Here is a 19458-nt window from a genome sequence, read left to right on the forward strand (position 1 = left end):
AAGAGCACTGCAGTGAGTCGCTCTTGCGTTCCTTTCCCGACTCCCCAGACACCTGGTGATTGTTGACTTTGTTTGGACCTGATCAAGGTTGTCTCCATGGCAACTTGCTGTGTATCGCTATGACAATCCTGCGGACTGAGGCATCTAGATTATGGTGCTGGCTTAGCGACTCTCTCCAGGCCTACACACACATGAACTTAGATATACACAGATATGCACCTGCCCCACACCCCATCCCACGCCTTCGCCGCTTCATACCCCCAGTCTGACAGGCGGGTCTGTGACCAGCGCCATAATGTTTGCAGGACCGGATGGCTGCTTGCCTGGGCTGGACTAACTCCATCCCCCACTCCCCACACCTGTTGTAATGTCTTGTTCATGTTGTAGAATGTACTGTTTATGTGCTAATGTTGCTGAGGTGTTTTTTCCTGTTCCCAGACTGTACTCCTTACAGGAGCATAGTCTGGGGGTCGCCTTTTTTTCTCCTCACCTCTCCTCATGTCATGCTGTATTTTTCTCAAGATTGGCGCTGATTATAGCAGCCATGGTAGCATCTTGTTACTGAAGCACATTCCTTGTGTGTGAAAGCACTACTTTGCAATAAAGTGATTCTGATTCTGATTCTGATAATAGAGTGTGTTTCTGAATTCCCTGAAACGCCTCCATTGTAGTCTTGAGTTTCTTCCGGGAACGAACACATCACCAAATTCCTCATTATAATAATTAATACGCAGAATAAAGGGGCGGGGCCTGGTTGAGTTAGTTAGTAGTGTGTTAAACTGGCGGTTATGGTAAGGGGCGGGACATTTCCCAAACACACTCGAAGCACTCGACCAATCACAGCACACTGCTCCAGCCGACCAATCAGAGCACAGTGTGCTTTTCAGAAGGAGGGGCTTCATAGAGACAGGAAGTAAACAGAGCGTTACTGACAGACTGGGAAGAGAGGAGCCGCAACAATGGAGAATATGAGGAAAATAATCAACATTCAAGCAGGAAAACGTGTAAGTTTCTGATCTCGACATGTTTATGTGTTTCCACTAGTCTTGGTCAGAGACAGCTGCTGTGTTTAGCCCGAGCCTTGCTCAGGAAATCCCGTATCCTCATCCTGGATGAAGCCACAGCAGCCGTGGATCTGGAGACGGACGATCTCATCCAGAGCACCATCCGCAGGGAGTTTTCCCACTGTACTGTGCTCACCATCGCACACCGGCTCAACACCATTCTGGACAGTTCACGGTGAGCCAAGTCCATTTTATTTAGATTGAGTCATTGAATCATTCATTCAAGAGATTTGTTCAAAAACACAGATTCATTTGATAATATGAGAAAAAACACTTCAGCAAAACATGATCAGCTCAAAGTGTCTGAATAAGTTTTGGTCCCACATTTTTATCAATTTTATTGGTAGTCACTGCATGAAGATTTTTTTCTGTATAATATCTTACAGTTTACTTTATTTTGCTCTCCTCACTTACATAAATGAACTACAGTGTCCTGCACACACTAGTAAAAAAATATCTGGTGTCTGAATCATTTTTGGTTTTCATTGTATATGATATAAATGGATTATATCTGCATATTTTAAAATGAACTCAAACGCATGTAAAAACGAAGGTAAAGCCGCATGTTCTTCTGCTGTCCGTGATCTGAGCTCTCCTCTGGACTGTGTTTTAGGGTGATGGTCCTGGATTCTGGGAAGATCGTGGAGTTTGATTCGCCCAGTACTTTGCTTCACAAACAGGGACATTTCTATTCAATGGCGAAGGATGCTGGAATCTGAACAAGCGTGTTCTGATGTTCAACGTCTGTATTTCTCTTCCAGGACCAGGAGGTCCAGACCTCTGAAAATATTAAAGATTTATATACTGTTTGTGTGTTATCCTGTTGTTTTTTTTGCTGATGTGTTGTTTGACATGTGTTTGTGTTGTGGCAATAAAGTTTATTAGATTTGCATTTTGTGTACGCCTGTGTATTTATATAAAGCCCATGTCAGTTTTGCTCTATTTTCAAATAAAAAGAGAGTGCATGTATCAGATTAGGAGCTGTGTATATAAATCCTTTTAAGGGTTCCCATCATGGGATCATTTTATGGATTTAGTTTTAATTCATTTTTATGATATGATATATGAATGTTTTGAATTAAGCATTTTATTTTTTTTATGTATAGAATGTTTTTGGCATAAAAGGTTCTTTAAAATTGAGTCAAGAACCCTTATAAGCACATTTAACCTTTATTCCAATAGTGTTTGTGTGAAGTTACAGTGGAATGATCGAGGATGTTTCTCCATAAAACACACTATCAAAACAGGAACTTTATTTGTAGGGAAAATACAAGGAAGAAAAAGAAGTTTGAGAGGAGAACAGAAAACAACAACAGAGCTGGTTAAAACAAAGGGGATACTAGCTGATTAACACACACACACACACACACACACACACACACACACACACACACACACACACACACACACACACACACACACACACACACACACACACACACACACACACACACACACACACAGACGAGCTGAACATGAACTGACACCATGGACTCGCCCTTTATTTCCTATGAGGAGAAGCGTGTAGATCACGTGATTCTCTCACATGTACAGCAGGGGGCGCTAACTCCTCTGAGGAGGAAGCTACCACCAAATCCTGAAGAAGAAGAAGAAGAAGAAGAGGGAGAGCAGTGAGTTACCGATATGTTACGTGACTAGTTTTGTAATAATAAATAATCATAAGAAGACGCGTTTAGCGGAGCTCGAGATCATGGTGCTCCCAGTGCTCAGGCTTGTCGTGTCGTGTCGCTGTCAAACTGCGTGGAGGAACTTGCAACAGATACAAGTAAGACACATGGACATTATTATGACAGCAGCGGTGCATGTATGAATTACATATCATCATGATGACCTCGATGTTCTGAGTGGAGATTCAAGCTCAATTTAACACATTTTAGAAATGTCCCTCAGTATATCGCACAATGCTCGATTATTCAGAAAATTAATAAGTATACAAAATGACCCGAAATCCTAATATTATACAAAATAGAATAATATTAATAAATTGTGTTTATATATATATATATATATATATATATATATATATATGAAATCATGTTGTTTAAAAAAAACCTTTTGAATATGGATATTTACTCAAACCATTCTCTCACGTGCAGTCAAAATCCCTGATGCGGAGCGTCTCAAAACTGCACTTACTGCCTTTAAACCACGCTGTCATTAAAGTCACTATGAAATCAAAATAGACCATAAAGTTTCCAAGTCCCTCCAGTGGGAGTTATTTTGAACTCCCTGAAACGCCTCCATTGTAGTCTTGTTTCTTCCGGGAACGAACACATCACAAGATTCCTCATTATAATAATTAATACGCAGAATAAAGGGGCGGGGCCTGGTTGAGTTAGTTAGTAGTGTGTTAAACTGGCGGTTAGGGTAAGGGGCGGGACATTTCCCAAACACACTCGAAGCGCTCGACCAATCACAACACACTGCTCCAGCCGACCAATCAGAGAACAGTGTGCTTTTCAGAAGGAGGGGCTTCATAGAGACAGGAAGTAAACAGAGCGTTACTGAGAGACTGGGAAGAGAGGAGCCGCAACAATGGAGAATATGAGGAAAATAATCAACATTCAAGCAGGAAAACCTGTTCTAGTAGAGCACAAAAACACTGTTAGAGGGCATAAAATGTCCTCTTTTAAAGGTGTCTAACTTTACTTTAGCATGACGTTTGGATACTCTTATGCACCACTATCTGTATGTCAGTCATTCATTGAAATTTATGTTTATTGTCAATAGCGAACCCCTTTGAGGCAATGGGTGCTGAAGAGAAGACAGACCACAGTGACCACAGAGAGTGTGTCAGTCAGAAGCGCGTCGATCCCCAACGCGGCGTCGGATCGTGTGATTGGCCGCTGGCTGCTGGGATGCAGTGGACTGGTGCTGGGCGCTGTGGTTCTGGGAGGCGTTACCAGGTAAAAACAATAATTACTTTATTTTATCTCATCCCAAATATACCTTATAAACTCAAACACGACCGGATAAAAATCCATATATATTGAGTTTACAGGCTCAGATATTCTCACTGTGAAGTTCTTCTTCATTCTTTGAAAGGTATTTGAAACACCTTTGCAGCCATAAACTGTTAGCAAACATCGTGACTCCGCCCACATTTAGATCAATATGTAAATATGAGCTGCTCTTTCCTCTCAATAACAGAATAAACACACAACAATAAGAAAACAGCAGTTCAGAAAGCATCTGATCATAGTGATGTGGAGATGTTTGCTCCAGCTCTGAGATTCAGATCTACAGTCACGTCACGTTTATTCATACAGCACTTTATACAATAGATAGATTTACAGCAGCAGCTTTACAGTATTAAACATGACAAACAGTGTCTCTGTCAGTTAGAATCACAGCTTCAGTTTCTACAACACCAGCTTTTCGCCTTACTCGCGTCTGAACAGAAGAAATGAAGATTTACAGCTCAAAGAAGGCGGAGCCCAGGGTCCGAAATTAACTTTTTGGCTCACCTGCCACTGGGACTGGTAGATGAAAAAATCCACCAGCCAAGCATATTTTTTACCGGCCAAAATAATAAACAGCCTTTTTGTGTCACATATTAATTTATATAGGCTATATTTAAACATTTTTGGCATTATATTTCTGGTCTATTATTTTCCATTCTTACTTTTATTTACACACACATATTACACAATTTACACACATTAAAATAATATTTTTGTGCTGGTGCCTATAAAAATAGTTCTGTACAAATGAAATGTAGCCTATTAATTGTATATTTACTAAAAAGTATGCAATAATAATATATTATAATTATTTCAAAAAAATATTTAGTTTTACTCTGCCTATTTTTTTACTCCATTTACTCTGACTGATCAGTAACTGAAGGACTGGAAATATCAGTTGTTTTTAACCCTTCATTAAAATGAATCGGTTCAAAGGAGTGAGTCATTAGTTCGCGAATTGGACGTGCCATTATGGGATGTGTACGCGTTGTGTGATTATCCCGGCAGCTAGGACATCCCTCAAGATTTGTGTCAACTCAGAAAACATTTAATCACTGGATAGGTTTTTTCGTTTATTTAAAGTGTGGTTTATGTCAGCTGAATGTGCGGAACGCTTCAGAGAAGATAAGGTATTTTAGCACAATTCACAGTTCACACCCAGCGGTAATTCAGGAAAAAAAATATCCGAATGCTCCACATGAAACTATGATCTTCCGACCTTTAACATCGTGTCGATTTATTTTGATGAATATGTGCCAGGGAGAGAGAGCAAGACAGCGATTAGGAGACGGTGAAGCCTTGTTTATACTTTCGCCTGGTTTCGAAGATAAAGAGTGCGGGAGCGCGACCAGGGCTCTCTCTCTCTCTCTCTCTCTCTCTCTCTCGCTGTCTCTCTCTCTCTCTCTCTCTCTCTCTCTCTCGCTGTCTCTCTCTCTCTCTCTCTCTCTCTCTCGCTGTCTCTCTCTCTCTCTCTCTCTCTCTCTCTCTCTCTCTCTCTCTCGCTGTCTCTCTCTCTCGCTGTCTCTCTCTCTCTCTCTCTCTCTCTCTCTCGCTGTCTCTCTCTCTCTCTCTCTCTCTCTCTCTCTCTCTCTCTCTCTCTCTCTCTCTCTCTCGCTGTCTCTCTCTCTCTCTGCTCGTTCTTCAGGTGCGCCATGTCACTTTCAATTCCCATCCCGCAAACACAACAACTCCGTCATGTCCGTAGCCATCATGCTAGATATTTTATAACATTACAAAATGCAATTGTAATAAACATTTTATTACATTACTATTTTGGTATGAACATTCACCCGCCAGGGGGGCGGATAGCCTTTTGAGATTTACTCGCCAAACGGAAAATCTACCCGCATTTGGCGCTTGGCGGGTGTTAATTTCGGACCCTGGCGGAGCCTCAGAGCCACACCCACCTATTACATCATCACCACACTGACCAATGGGAGTTTGAAGACGTTTAATCAGCCGCAAAGTTCACTTTGGCAAGGATTTCTGAAACAAACAACAAATCATCAGTTTTGGCCTGATTTTGTTCGTAGAGATGTGGTGTAAACGGTCTCCAGTTACCGTGAGCTTCAGCTCTGCACCATTATTTACAGCATTGATTTAAATAGAGATAATTATTTTTTTTCCAAAGCTGAGGCTGGACGAGTCATTTTGGGAAATTAAACTTCAAATTGGTTAATTTTATATCAGCTCAGGACTCGCAAAATTTCAAAATCACTGGTAGCCCTTCGGACAGGCACTCTTCAGATTTTGCCCCGAAATGAATTTTACTAGCCCAAATAAAAAAATTGGTTAGGTGTCAAAACATCAATCAAAAACTTTTTCAAAACACAAATATCAACAATCGGATATAAAATAATCAAATTAGAATCATCAATACAAATATGCATCTGGTTCTACTAATACTGCCGTAAATCCATGCTCCTCTTAACCTTGACACACACACACACACACACACACACACACACACACACACACACACACACACACACACACACACACACACAATAGAGGCTTTCGCTCCGGATAGTTATAGGATTGAGGAACTATAGGATATAGGAACTAACGGTCCCTTATGAACGTTTTCCTGCTTGCGTTCGCAGCGCTAGTAGGAACTCTGTAGTGACGTGAGACGCGCTTGTTGTTGTGACTTTTATTTTGACGGCACTGAGAACGACTGAACACACAGCGCTCACATTCTCCTGTTCATTAGTTTACGATCTGTCTAACACTCCTGTCTAATACGTTATTAGATAGAACTGTTATACACAGAAAGTATACCGTGATGAAAAGTTATAAGCGTTTGACATGTGTTTCAACCCCGACAGTCATGCCTGACAACAATAACAGTTAATAACAAGCACAGAGTTTTGAAGGTAATTTCGAGGACTTGTTCCGCATGCGTGAAACATGTTTCTGATCTCTCAGATTGACGGAGTCGGGTCTGTCGATGGTTGACTGGCATTTAGTGAAGGAAATGAAGCCGCCACAGACTCAAGCCGAGTGGGAAGACGAGTTCTCCAAGTACAAACAGTTCCCAGAGTTCAAGATGTGAGTATATATTTCTCACTCACTAGAGGAACATTTACACTGATACTGTACTGGCATGAAGCTTAAAGGAGGACTTCACTTCAGAATCATAATTTCCTGATAATTTACTCACTCCCACATCATCTAAGATGTTCATGTCTTTCGCTCTTCAGTGGAAAAGAAATGAATGTTTTTGAGGAAAACACTCCAGGATTTTCTCCATATAGTGACTTCAATGGAGTCCAACGGGTCGAAGGTCCAAATGTGAGTTTCAGTGCAGCTTCAAAGTCTCGACACGATCCAGCCGAGGAATAAGAGTCTGATCTAGACAAACCAGCGCACATTTATAACTAAATAAACATTTATATACTTTTAACCACAAATGCTGGTCTTGCACGTCCACGACTTCACGCATCACATTGGAACGGTCAGGTGGTCACCTGATGTAGGCAGAAAATGTATCTAATTTTCTTCTCCAACTTCAAAATCGTCCGACATCGTTGTTACATTTTATTTGTTTTATATTTTATTTTGTAAATGGCTTTTGACTCAGTCTTTGCAGGTTCGCTTTGTAAACACTGGGTCTGTTCTTCCTCCTACGTCACGCTTGACCTTTCACCCTGATTACGCATCGCAAAGCTAATGCAAGACCAGCATTTGTGGTTAAAATTATATATATGTTTATTTTATTATAAATCTCCGCTGGTTTGTCTAGATCAGACTCTTATTCCTCGGCTGGATCCTGACGAGACTTTGAAGCTGCACTGAAACTCACATTTGGACCTTCGACCCGTTGGACTCCATTGAAGTCACTATATGGAGAAAATCCTGCAGTGTTTTCCTCAAAAACCATTTCTTTTCCACTGAAGAAAGAAAGACATGAACATCTTGTCTGAAATTTTAATTCTGAAGTGAACTAATCCTTTAAATTACAGTGTGTTTGATCATATGCAGATTGCCTTTACACAACGCTGGCCTGTTTTCCACAGCATGAACCACGGCATGACCCTGACGGAGTTTAAGTTCATCTTTTACATGGAGTGGGGTCATCGCATGTGGGGCCGGCTGGTGGGGCTAGCATATATTCTCCCCGCGGCGTATTTCTGGAGAAGAGGATTCTTCAGCCGCTCCATGAAGCCTCGAGTTCTGGGTCTTTGTGGCTTTGTCGTCTTCCAGGTAAACAGTCATGCGATGAAATGTCATTGCAAGCTCGATTACGTAACAGAATTAAAAATACAAAGGTAGTTGTGAGTTTTGGTCTCATAATTCTGAGTTTATAACTTGCATGGTAGGTGTTATAAATTATATTATTTTACTTATTTATGGGTGTAAAAATATATCCTGTCACAATATATCACAATACAAAAATGCAGCAATATGAATTGTGGATAGTTCACCCAAAATGAAAATTACTGTGTGAGAATAAATTCAAGTTTTCAGAGTTTTAGTGTCAGTATGACATTAAACTACAGGTGCTGATCTTATAATTAGAATATCATCAAAAAGTTGATTTATTTTAGTAATTCCATTCAAAAAGTGAAATTTGGATATTATATTCATTTATTACACACAGACAGGATATATTTCAAATTTTTATTTAATTTAATTGTGATGATTAAAACTGACAACTAATGAAAATCCCAAATTTAGTATCTCCGAAAATTAGAATATTACTTAAGACCAATACAAAAAAAGGATTTTTAGAAATGTTGGCCAACTGAAAAGTATGAACATGAAAAGTATGAGCATGTACAGCTCTCAATACTTAGTTGGGGTTCCTTTTGCCTGAATTACTGCAGCAATGCGGCGTGGCATGGAGTCGATCAGTCTGTGGCATTGCTCAGGTGTTATGAGAGCCCAGCTTGCTCTGATAGTGGCCTTCAGCTCCTCTGCATTGTTGGGACTGGCGTATCGCATCTTCCTCTTCTTAGGGTTAAGGTCGGGCGAGTTTGCTGGCCAATTAAGAACAGGGATACCATGGTCCTTAAACAAGGTACTGGTAGCTTTGGCACTGTGTGCAGGTGCCAAGTCCTGTTGGAAAATGAAATCTGCATCTCCATAAAGTTGGTCAGCAGCAGGAAGCATGAAGTGCTCTAAAACTTCCTGGTAGACGGCTGCGTTGACGTTGGACCTCAGAAAACACAGTGGACCAACACCAGCAGATGACATGGCACCCCAAACCATCACTGACTGTGGAAACTTTACACTGGACTTCAAGCAACGTGGATTCTGTGCCTCTCCTCTCTTCCTCCAGACTCCGGGACCTTGATTTCCAAAGGAAATGCAAAATTTACTTTCATCAGAGAACATAACTTTGGACCACTCAGCAGCAGTCCAGTCCTTTTTGTCTTTAGCCCAGGCGAGACGCTTCTGACGCTGTGTCTTGTTCAAGAGTGGCTTGACACAAGGAATGCGACAGCTGAAACCCCTTGTCTTGCATACGTCTGTGTGTGGTGGTTCTTGAAGCACTGACTCCATCTGCAGTCCACTCTTTGTGAATCTCCCCCACATTTTTGAATGAGTTTTGTTTCACAATCCTCTCCAGGGTGCGGTTATCCCTATTGCTTGTACACTTTTTTTCTACCACATCTTTTCCTTACCTTCGCCTCTCTATTAGTGTGCTTGGACACAGAGCTCTGTGAACAGCCAGCCTCTTTAGCAATGACCTTTTGTGTCTTGCCCTCCTTGTGCAAGATGTCAATGGTCGTCTTTTGGACAGTTGTCAGTCAGAATTCTTCTCCATGATTGTGTAGCCTACAGAACTAGACTAAGAGACCATTTAAAGGCCTTTGCAGGTGTTTTGAGTTAATTAGCTGATTAGAGTGTGGCACCAGGTGTCTTCAATATTGAACCTTTTCACAATATTCTAATTTTCTGGGATAATGATTTTGGGGTTTTCATTAGTTGTCAGTTATAATCATCAAAATTAAAAGGAAAGAACACTTGAAATATATCAGTATGTGTGTAATGAATGAATATAACATCCAAATTTCAGTTTTTGAATGGAAATACTGTCAGTGACAGAGTGAAAGCATATTCGTCTAAACAATTCTGTATTTTCAGCTTCAGAATCATGAATATTTTTATTCTGCTGTCTCTATTGTCCTGAGCTTTGGGTTTCAGCATGAAGTCCAAGCCTGTTCATTTACACCCACAATGTAATACCAAATTTAGCATTTTAATCAACAGCACATTCTTTGTTAACCTTTTATCATGTCTTGGAGTATCGCAATAATATTGTATCGTGAGTTCAGTATCGTGACATGTTTTGAATCGTGACATAAAGGTATCGTTAGACTCCTACTATCATTATATGTACATGTTATTAAGTGTTTATTATGATTTTAAATTGAAATGTTTATGATGCTGAGCACTTCCTTGTGTCAGCCAGTTGAGATTGTGTTGTTGAGTAACCGGGTCACATGTCCAGGGTCTTCTGGGCTGGTATATGGTGAAGAGTGGGCTGGAGGAGAAGCCGGAGTCGTTCGATGTCCCCCGGGTCAGTCAGTACCGACTGGCGGCTCACCTGGGCTCGGCTCTGCTGCTGTACTGCGCCAGTCTCTGGACCGGGCTCACGCTGATGCTGCCCAACAACAGGGTAAAGCCTTCAGATGCTGTTTCTGCTGGGCTGTCACTCAGGGTTTCAAATTAACACCCGTAATTACGTAAACACGCAATACGCATGTGCACACCGTCAGCGTTTTCACATATTCACGCTTTTGAAGTTTGCGCGGAGATGATAACACAGTTTTGTGCAAAGGAGCAGCCAGAACACATTAAAAGTTTCTGTTAGAACGGTGTCGTGTTAGCGGCCCCTAAGTTAATAACTAATGATCTTTACAACGGAAGTGAATCAATCAAAACTTACTTTAGCTGGACAATAACTTTATTCTAGATCTGCTGTAAAGCCTAAACAATCTCTGTTACTGTAATTTCCTATTATCACTGTAAAGCTGATTTGAAACAATCCATATTGTTAAAAGCGCTGTGTAAATGAAGGATACTTGACTTGACCAACCTGACAACTGTGGGTAAAGATCAGCTGTGGCGGGTTATGCTGTCAAATCACAAGCCATTTTGGTGACTTGCTTATTATGTTTACTCACTTTACTGGGGAAGTTCAAGTAAGACAAAACTGTGCAGATTTAGCGCAAATACTTGTGAGTCATCATGATATATTAAATACAGAGTATTGCGCAGAATCTGCTCATATCTGGCTTACTTGAACACACACGTCACTACACACCAAATAACGGTGCGCTTGTTCATTTGCATTAAAGCAATAGCGGAGATTAAAAAACATTTGGTTAACAGAAAAGACACTTTTATTTTCTAACATATTACATTTTTTTATGTTCTTTGTACTGTATTGATCTGTCCATCTAAAACACATTCTTGGTGAAAAGGATGATGATGAAAGAGGAAGAGAGGAGATGCTGGATGACAGAATTTTGTTTGAATAAGAAATTGATCTAGGCTATGAAATCCAATTTTTTTAAATATATTTATATATATAGGGAAAAATAATATGAATATATATATATATAAGAAAAAAGGGGGAAAAAAAGGAATCAACCAGATTAACCATACATCACAGCTTATATATAATATATTTATATATTATATATATAAGCTGTGACGTAGTGGTTTATTCCCCCCCCCTTTTTTTTTTTGGCTAGTAGAAGTTCTGAATGGCTGGTCACTTAAATTTAGTAGGCAAATTGGCTGGTGAGTGAAAAAAGTTAATTCAAACCCTGCTGACGCTGTTACAGCTCTTTCTCAGCTCTTTCTCAGCTCTTTCTCAGATCTCACTCAGATCTCACTCAGATCTCACTCAGATCTCACTCAGCTCTCACTTACCCCTTTTCCACCAAAAAAGAATTGGTTCGGAACTGGTGCTAGTTCAAAGATTGTTCGGAGTTGGTTCAACTTGCGAACCTTCTCAGAACCGGTTTGTTTTTCCACTGACTAGAGCGCCCAGCGAACAACGTCGTTACGTCACTGTGTACGTCGCTATACGTCTTACCTAGAAACGCTTGCAAGTACAACATTACTTTTGTATTATCTCTAACTCGTGTACCAGGAAGGCTTTAAAAACAATTGAAATATGTGAGTTTTAATCTTTTCCTTTGATATGTAATCTTTTCTGATTAGTTATGTACCCCTGTCTTGTGTCTTTTTTTCTTTCTGTTTATTTGTTCTATATTGTGACTGTTTTCTTCTTTGCTTACATAATGTTTTCAATATTTTTTTTTTTTAAATATAAAAAAGCTAGAAACGCTTGCGCCAACTTCAAGCATAACAATTACAATGGCGGACTACATCTTGTTTCTGCAAATGTTTCTCCTGGCTTTGCGGTCAGAAAAGATGTTTCGAACACATCTAAACCCGCCCCCCGCCCCCGACGTAAGCATGACGTGGTAAAAGAACGGTTCTCTGGTTCTAGTCCAGCAAAGAGTTGGTGCCGCTTTGGAACCAGTTTTCCTGGCCGAGAACCGGTTCTTTGGCTGTCGAAACACAAAGAACTGGTTCGCGAGTAGGCACCGGCTCCGAACCGGCTCTCAAAATGCTTTGGTGGAAAAGGGGTAACTCAGATCTCACTCAGCTCTCACTCAGCTCTCACTTAGATCTCACTCAGCAATCACTTAGATCTCACTCAGCTCTCACTCAGCTCTCACTCAGCTCTCACTCAGCTCTCACTCAGCTCACTCAGATCTCACTCAGATCTCACTCAGCTCTCACTCAGCTCTTACTCCGCAATCACTCAGATCTCTCAGCTCTTACTCAGCTCTCACTCAACTCTCACTCAGCAATCACTCAGATCTCTCAGCTCTTACTCAGCTCTTACTCAGCTCTCACTCAGATCTCACTCAGATCTCACTCAGCTCTTACTCAGCTCTCACCCAGATCTCACTCAGCTCTTGCTCAGCTCTTACTCAGATCTCACTCAGCTCTTGCTCAGCTCTTACTCAGCTCTCACTCAGATCTAACTCAGCTCTCACTCAGCTCTCGTTCACTGCAGATTCCTGACAGCCGACAGATGCTTCATCTGAGGAGGTTTGCCAAGGTTACAGGCGGTCTGGTCTTCCTCACGGCTCTCTCAGGTACCAGCAAATGCATCACCTAACTTGATAAATGATTAATTTGTGCACACAATTTTTTTTAAAATCATGTGCACAAGTTGGCAATAAATAAATAAAGGAGCAGTTGTTAGGCAGTTTATTCTGATGCACAGGTGTAACTCTAGTAATGCTGGAGTGTGTTTTATCTCACAGGTGTAACTCTAGTAATGCTGGAGTGTGTTTTATCTCACAGGTGTAACTCTAGTAATGCTGGAGTGTGTTTTATCTCACAGATGTAACTCTAGTAATGCTGGAGTGTGTTTTATCTCACAGGTGTAACTCTAGTAATGCTGGAGTGTGTTTTATCTCACAGATGTAACTCTAGTAATGCTGGAGTGTGTTTTCTCTCACAGGTGTAACTCTAGTAATGCTGAAGTGTATTTTATCTCACAGGTGTAACTCTAGTAATGCTGAAGTGCGTTTTATCTCACAGGGGCTTTTGTCGCCGGACTGGACGCAGGTTTGGTCTATAACTCGTTCCCGAAGATGGGCGAGCGCTGGATCCCTGACGACCTGCTGGCCTTCTCCCCCACCGTCAAGAACATGTTCGAAAACCCCACAACTGTTCAGTTCGACCACCGCATTCTGGTACAGTGTGTGTGAGAATGTGTGTGTGAGTGCGAGTGCGAGTGTGAGTGCTACTGCGAGTGTGAGTGTGAGTGCGAGTGCGAGTGCGAGTGTGAGTGCGAGTGTGAGTGTGAGTGTGAGTGTGAGTGCGAGTGCGAGTGCGAGTGCGAGTGCGAGTGCGAGTGCGAGTGCGAGTGCGAGTGCGAGTGCGAGTGTGAGTGTGTTTGTGTGTGTGTGTGTGTGTGTGTGTGTTGAAGCCAAGCGTGCCGTGCAAGCCCTGAAAAGTGAAGCCACAGCGTCTCGATCGGACCCCGGTGACTGGTCCTAGTATAGGTTATAAACCCCGCCTCCCTGTTTTATTCAACGGGACGTGAGACCAACTAAACAATTAAATTACACTTCACATATCTTTTTTCCAAAGATACTTTCTGTTATTTACTGTAGTTTTTATCATGCTGATGTAATTTTAAGTGTTTGTTTTTAGTTAGTTATTTGATGCTATAAAAACGGTGCTGTGACGTCATGATTGACAGGTTCTCTGAGCGAAGTAGTCACTGAAGCACCAACGGACTTCGGGATCTTCGGAGGACTGAGGAGATTGTATTTACTTTATTTTAACAAGCCTCTTGTCGTACTGCAATCGACAGACTTCAAAATTGAAGCAGAACGGAGGAACGGAGCAGACATAGGCCACTTAAAAAAAAGTGCAGGGACTGGGAGATTGCATTCGGCGAGAGTAAGGGCGGGGCGTTGATTTCACAGCTTTACTTCCTGCTCACTACTGCGCAGGTCTGACCCTGAGATCGCAACTGCGCAGACTCAAGTCCCAAGATGTCAGCGCCATATCAGCGCCATATCGGGACACTGGTGGCTTCACTTCTCACCAATGGGAGAGAGCGAAGGGGCGTTGTCCATCTTTTTTTACAGTCTATGGTTGAAGCGGATGTGATTGAGCATGTGTGTGTGAGTGCACGCTTTCACTGCACGATTTAGTCTTCATTTATATCATTTAGTAATAAATATAACAAGAGTGCAGTTCCTCTTCAGTCGGTCAGTCGACTTCTCGTCGAGACAGACGAATAGGAATCTCGCTACAGAGGCCAATCTACTTCGAGTGAAACTAAACAAGCCAATGCACGTTGGTGTTTTGCTTCGGAGTCAAGCACTTCGATGCCTCTACTGAGTTTGAAAACCTCAACGAGCCTTTCTGGACCTCTCCTTCAACAGTGCAGGCGTGACAGCACAGCAGCGCGAGCAGTCTTTTTCTCTCTCTCTCTCTTATCTGTCTTTTTTTTTGTTTTTGTTACTGAGCAAACAAAAAAAAGCTAATGAAACAGTTGGTAAGGTGCGCCTCAGTGCGCTCAAAGGCTGTTTTTACAGCTGATAAGACCTACCAGGGAGAGAGAGAGACAGCGCACAGACAGGTGCACATTCCTGTCTGTGTTTGCGGTGACCGTTCCCCTGCGTGCTTCAGCACCAGTGAGAGCAGTACCTAAAGATGGGACCCTTTAGTCCCTAAAGATGTGTCTTCCTTCCCGGGCCTGTAGGTACTCGTCGAACCTATCCGGCAAGGCTTACAAGGCCTGTGAGGAAGCTGCTTCTGCCATGCATGCTATGGTGTTGCTGCAAGTCTATCAGGCCAAGGCACTGCACGAGGGTGGTCACGATCCACAAGTTCTCTAGGAACTTCGTACCACAACGGACCTCACGCTCCACCTCCAGAATGGAGTCTCCACCCCCAGGGGGTTCAGCTGATCTGGAGATAGTTCGGGGAGGCTCAGGCAGACCTGAGACCTCCCACTGCCAGCTGTTTTACTACCTGACCGAGGGAACACTCGGCACAGACACACTGGCACACAGCTGGCCCCGGGGCCTCCGCAAAAGTATGTTTCCCCCAGTGAGCCTACTTGCGCAGACACTGTGCAAAGTCAGGGAGGTCGGAAGCAGGTCCTTCTGGTGGCTCCCTATTGGCCCACCCGGACTTGGTTCCCAGAACTCATGCTCCTTGTGACAGTCCCTTCCTGGCCCATTCCTTTGAGGAAGGATCTTCTGACTCGGAGATGGGGAACCCTATGGCACCCGCGTTCAGACCTCTGGAAACTCCATGACTGATCCCAGAACGGGACGCGGAGGTTCTAGGTGAATTACCCCCAGAGGTACTTAACACCATCACTTTAGCACGGGCGCCTTTCACAAGGCGTGTGTACGCCCTGAAGTGGAACCTGTTCATCGCGTTGTGTTCTCACCGAGAAGACCCCCGAAGATGTTCCATAGGGTCTGACCAGCTCTTTGTCTGTTACGAAGGCCAGCAGAAGGGAAAGGCTGTCTCCAAGCAGAGGATGGCCCACTGGATAGTGGATGCCATCGCCTTGGCTTACCAAGCACAGGGCGTGCCCTGCCCGCTCAGGTTGCATGCTCACTCCATGAGAGACGTTGCATCCTCCTGGGCGCTGGCATGTGGCTCCTCACTAACAGATATCTGTAGAGCTGCGATCTGGGCGACACCTAACACGTTCGCTAGATGTTATAGCCTACGTGTAGAGCCGGTCCCATCACTTGTTCTCACTCTAAACGGGTAGAAGCACCGAGAGGTCCGGCTCTGTTGGCTTGCTGCACCCTACTGTGCACCCTTATTACTCCAGAGTGAAAAACCTGTCGAGTCCTCCAAAACCCTCGGCCCGGAGATGGCGGAGCGTCCGGTGACTGGGCTTGGTCCCATATGTGTATATTCTCCCGGCTGGTCCTTACAGAAGCCTGTGTCTTTCCCTTGGGCTAAGTCACCCAGTAATTCGTATATAGTACAGCCTTCAGGCTAGTCCATATGTATTTCCCACATAACTCCTTGAAGAAAGTGGCTTCTGTAGCGTTCTCATTCTTAAACAGAAAGGGCACGCTTTCCCAGTGTTATCCAAGGTCTCACTGTATGGGTTATCACGGAACAACAGTGACAGATAACACTCTGCGTAAGCCTCCTCATATCGTCCTTCCAGGCAAGAAGGTGTAGAGGCTTGCACAGGACGCTGGATGGGCATCGACCGACCGCCTGAAGAGGAACGTCACGGTTACATACGGTAACCATAGTTCCCTGAAGGAGGAAACGGGGATGCCTCGTCCCGTCGCCACAACTGCTTCCACCCGCCGGGGCGGCCAGCTTATCAGACTTGGCTCCTCAGCAAAAAACTGAAGTGCAATCGCACCTGCTGCTCGTTATATACCTGCGCTGCGAGGCTGCGCAGCTGATGCTAATGGTTGCACGCCAATGTGCATTGGCTTGTTTAGTTTCACTCTAAGTAGATTGGCTTCTCTAGCGAGATTCCTATTCGTCGGTCTCGAACAAGGCGTCTCCGTTTCCATACTTAAGGGAACGAGGGTTACCATATGTAAACGAGACGTTTTTCTCCAAATATCAGCATGATAACAAATGTGATATTGATTTTATACAAGTTTAATAAACAAGAAGTTACTATTAAGTGACTTACATTTTAGACACCATATTGCTTGTTTTTGCTCTATTTCGTCAACGAAAATATAAAAAAAAAAAGCTACACACGGCGGTGATTCCTTACTGAGCTAATTTGCCGTTTAAACGAACGAATTTGCCGTTTAAACAGTTGACTAGGGTAGATTAAAATATTCAAATGCTTCTTTCCTTGAATGAATCATCCGTTTGAATGAATCGGTTGAATCTCAATGATTCGCTCATTAACAGTGAGTTGCTGCCATCTACTGGCGGTTTCAGTGTCACATTTAAAGTATAATTTCATGTGTTAAATAATTTTAAATATCAATATTGCACAGAGTATGAAGAATATCAAAAGCTTTAGGAGTCGGCTGTCCACGACAGTCCTAAACCTGCCAAAGTTCCAACACAATAAACACACTCAGAAAAATATTGTCTAATAATCTTTATCGAGAAAATCCCAGAAAATATCGAGAGATAATTTTTTGTCAATATTGCACACCCCTAGTGTGAGTGTGTGTGAGTGTGTTGAAGCGGATGTGATTGAGCTGATGTGTGTCATGTCTTTGTGAGAGTGTGTGTGTGTGTGTGTGTGTGTGTGTGTGTGTGTGTGTGTGTGTGTGTGTGTGTGTGTGTGTGTGTGTGTGTGTGTGTGTGTGTGTGTGTGTGTTGAAGCGGATGTGATTGAGCTGATGTGTGTGTGTGTGCAGGGCATCGGCTCGCTGACAGCCATCACAGGACTCTACCTGTTATCCAGACGCACACATTTACCGCGCAGAGCAAAGATCGCCATCGGCTGTCTCACCGCCATGGCCTACACACAGGTAAACAAGCCACACACACAGGCACGCCCGGTCACACACACACACACACACATGCACGCACAGTCGCACACACAGACACACACACACACACACACAGGACTCCTAGTTGAAAGAGACAGTTCTGTGTGAATACTGAATTCATTTCTTCTCATTTCCATCTTTATATTTTATCTGCTGTTTTGAATATTCTGCTAAATCTACTAGGCTGTTCGTTTGTCTGATCATTTGAATCTTGACTCATCAGAGAGTTGAACATATCAAATGGCTAAATGCATATCCGGACATAATTGTTTGTCAATGTGAGTTGTAAGATGAAGCCGACTCGTATTAGCAGCGGTGGCGTTGAGTGTCAGCTATGATGGAGGTGATGTGCTGTGTTCCTCAGGTGGTTCTGGGTATTAGCACTCTTCTGCTGTACGTCCCCACTCCACTAGCTGCGACACACCAGTCCGGGTCCGTGGCGCTGCTCAGCTTCGCTATCTGGGTCCTGGCCGAGCTGCGCAAAGCTGTCAAGTAGACCCACACCACACTTCATGCTGTCAGAACCTATTTATTAATCAATTATGCTTTAGGCTGCCGTGGCTTCTTGATTTTTTTCTTTTGTATGGGTTTATATGAAGTGCTTATAGACCAAACACAAGGTGTAAGTGTGGTATTCATAACTGTTTCAATTTCTTTTTAAATATTTGTACATGTTTTGTTTCTATAAAAAAAGATTGTACTGTATGACTGCTTTTTTTCCAACTAAATAAAATGATCATCTGTTTTCTTCATCATTGCTTTTATGAGGACATTCATCTCACATGGAGTGATTGATTGTATTATATATTATAAAACATAATAACTCTACTTTCGGTTTGCTGTAATGACTTGCATTACATTTATGGTAATTTAAATGAAATGTCAATTATCATAATAATAAAAAAGTGATTACTCTGATCTGTCATTTTGGGTCATTAGGGTTTTAAATTTACCATGAAATCAAAATGGACAAATCTTTTTTTTTTTTTTTAAGGAATATTGCAGTGTTTATTATAAATCTGTCAAACCTCTGCAACTGATCCAGATGCTGCAGCCAGAGTGTGTTTACACGCATCACTCCTCTCCTCACTAAACTGCACTGGTTGCCAACAGCCGCTCGCATCAAATTCAAGTCACTGACGTTTGCCTACAGAAAACCACTGGCTCTGCTCCTCTACACCTAAACATATTACTCCAGACTTACTCCAGAACGTGGTCTTGTGGTGCATCATCTCAAAGAGGCACAGAATCTCTTTCTCAGACCTTCACCTGGACTGTTCCTGCTGGAGGAATGATCTGAAAATGTGAGCTGGGTGCTTGCAGTGGCAAAACTCACCACTCGGTTACTAGGGTGTGATTATCTAGTTTTTAGCAAGATGGTAACAA

At 42.7% G+C, this 19458-nt stretch overlaps 2 protein-coding genes across 2 annotated transcripts in view; both read left to right on the top strand.

Annotated features, from left to right (window-relative positions):
• The window catches only part of LOC143745437 (ATP-binding cassette sub-family C member 2-like), a 79988-nt gene extending 78059 nt beyond the window's left edge, over positions 1-1929 (top strand). The window contains exons 31-32 of the mRNA XM_077237533.1: positions 1045-1239; positions 1678-1929. Of these exons, the coding sequence (XP_077093648.1) occupies positions 1045-1239; positions 1678-1783 (301 nt within the window). The 3' untranslated portion in view covers positions 1784-1929. The remainder of the gene's footprint in view (positions 1-1044; positions 1240-1677) is intronic.
• Positions 1930-2590: 661 nt separating this feature from the next.
• On the top strand, positions 2591-18990 carry cox15 (cytochrome c oxidase assembly factor COX15). Its single transcript, XM_077237625.1, has 9 exons — positions 2591-2850; positions 3816-3991; positions 6977-7099; positions 8068-8254; positions 10509-10676; positions 13101-13182; positions 13634-13788; positions 17938-18051; positions 18437-18990. The coding sequence occupies exons 1-9, from the start codon at positions 2776-2778 to the stop codon at positions 18566-18568; spliced, it is 1212 nt and encodes a 403-aa protein (XP_077093740.1). The 5' UTR covers positions 2591-2775; the 3' UTR covers positions 18569-18990.
• The last annotated feature ends 468 nt before the right edge of the window (positions 18991-19458 follow it).

This window comes from Siphateles boraxobius, unplaced genomic scaffold (assembly GCF_051911475.1).
Source record: "Siphateles boraxobius isolate OS27281-9 unplaced genomic scaffold, OSU_SipBor_1 204, whole genome shotgun sequence".
Classification (NCBI taxonomy): Eukaryota; Metazoa; Chordata; class Actinopteri; order Cypriniformes; family Leuciscidae; genus Siphateles; species Siphateles boraxobius.

Coding starts and splice junctions, on each gene's coding strand:
- cox15 (XM_077237625.1), top strand. CDS start 2,776: ATGGTGCTCCCAGTGCTCAGGCTTGTCGTGTCGTGTCGCTGTCAAACT. Junction 3,992..6,976: donor GTTCTGGGAGGCGTTACCAG/GTAAAAACAATA, acceptor CTGATCTCTCAG/ATTGACGGAGTCGGGTCTGT. Junction 8,255..10,508: donor GTGGCTTTGTCGTCTTCCAG/GTAAACAGTCAT, acceptor TCACATGTCCAG/GGTCTTCTGGGCTGGTATAT.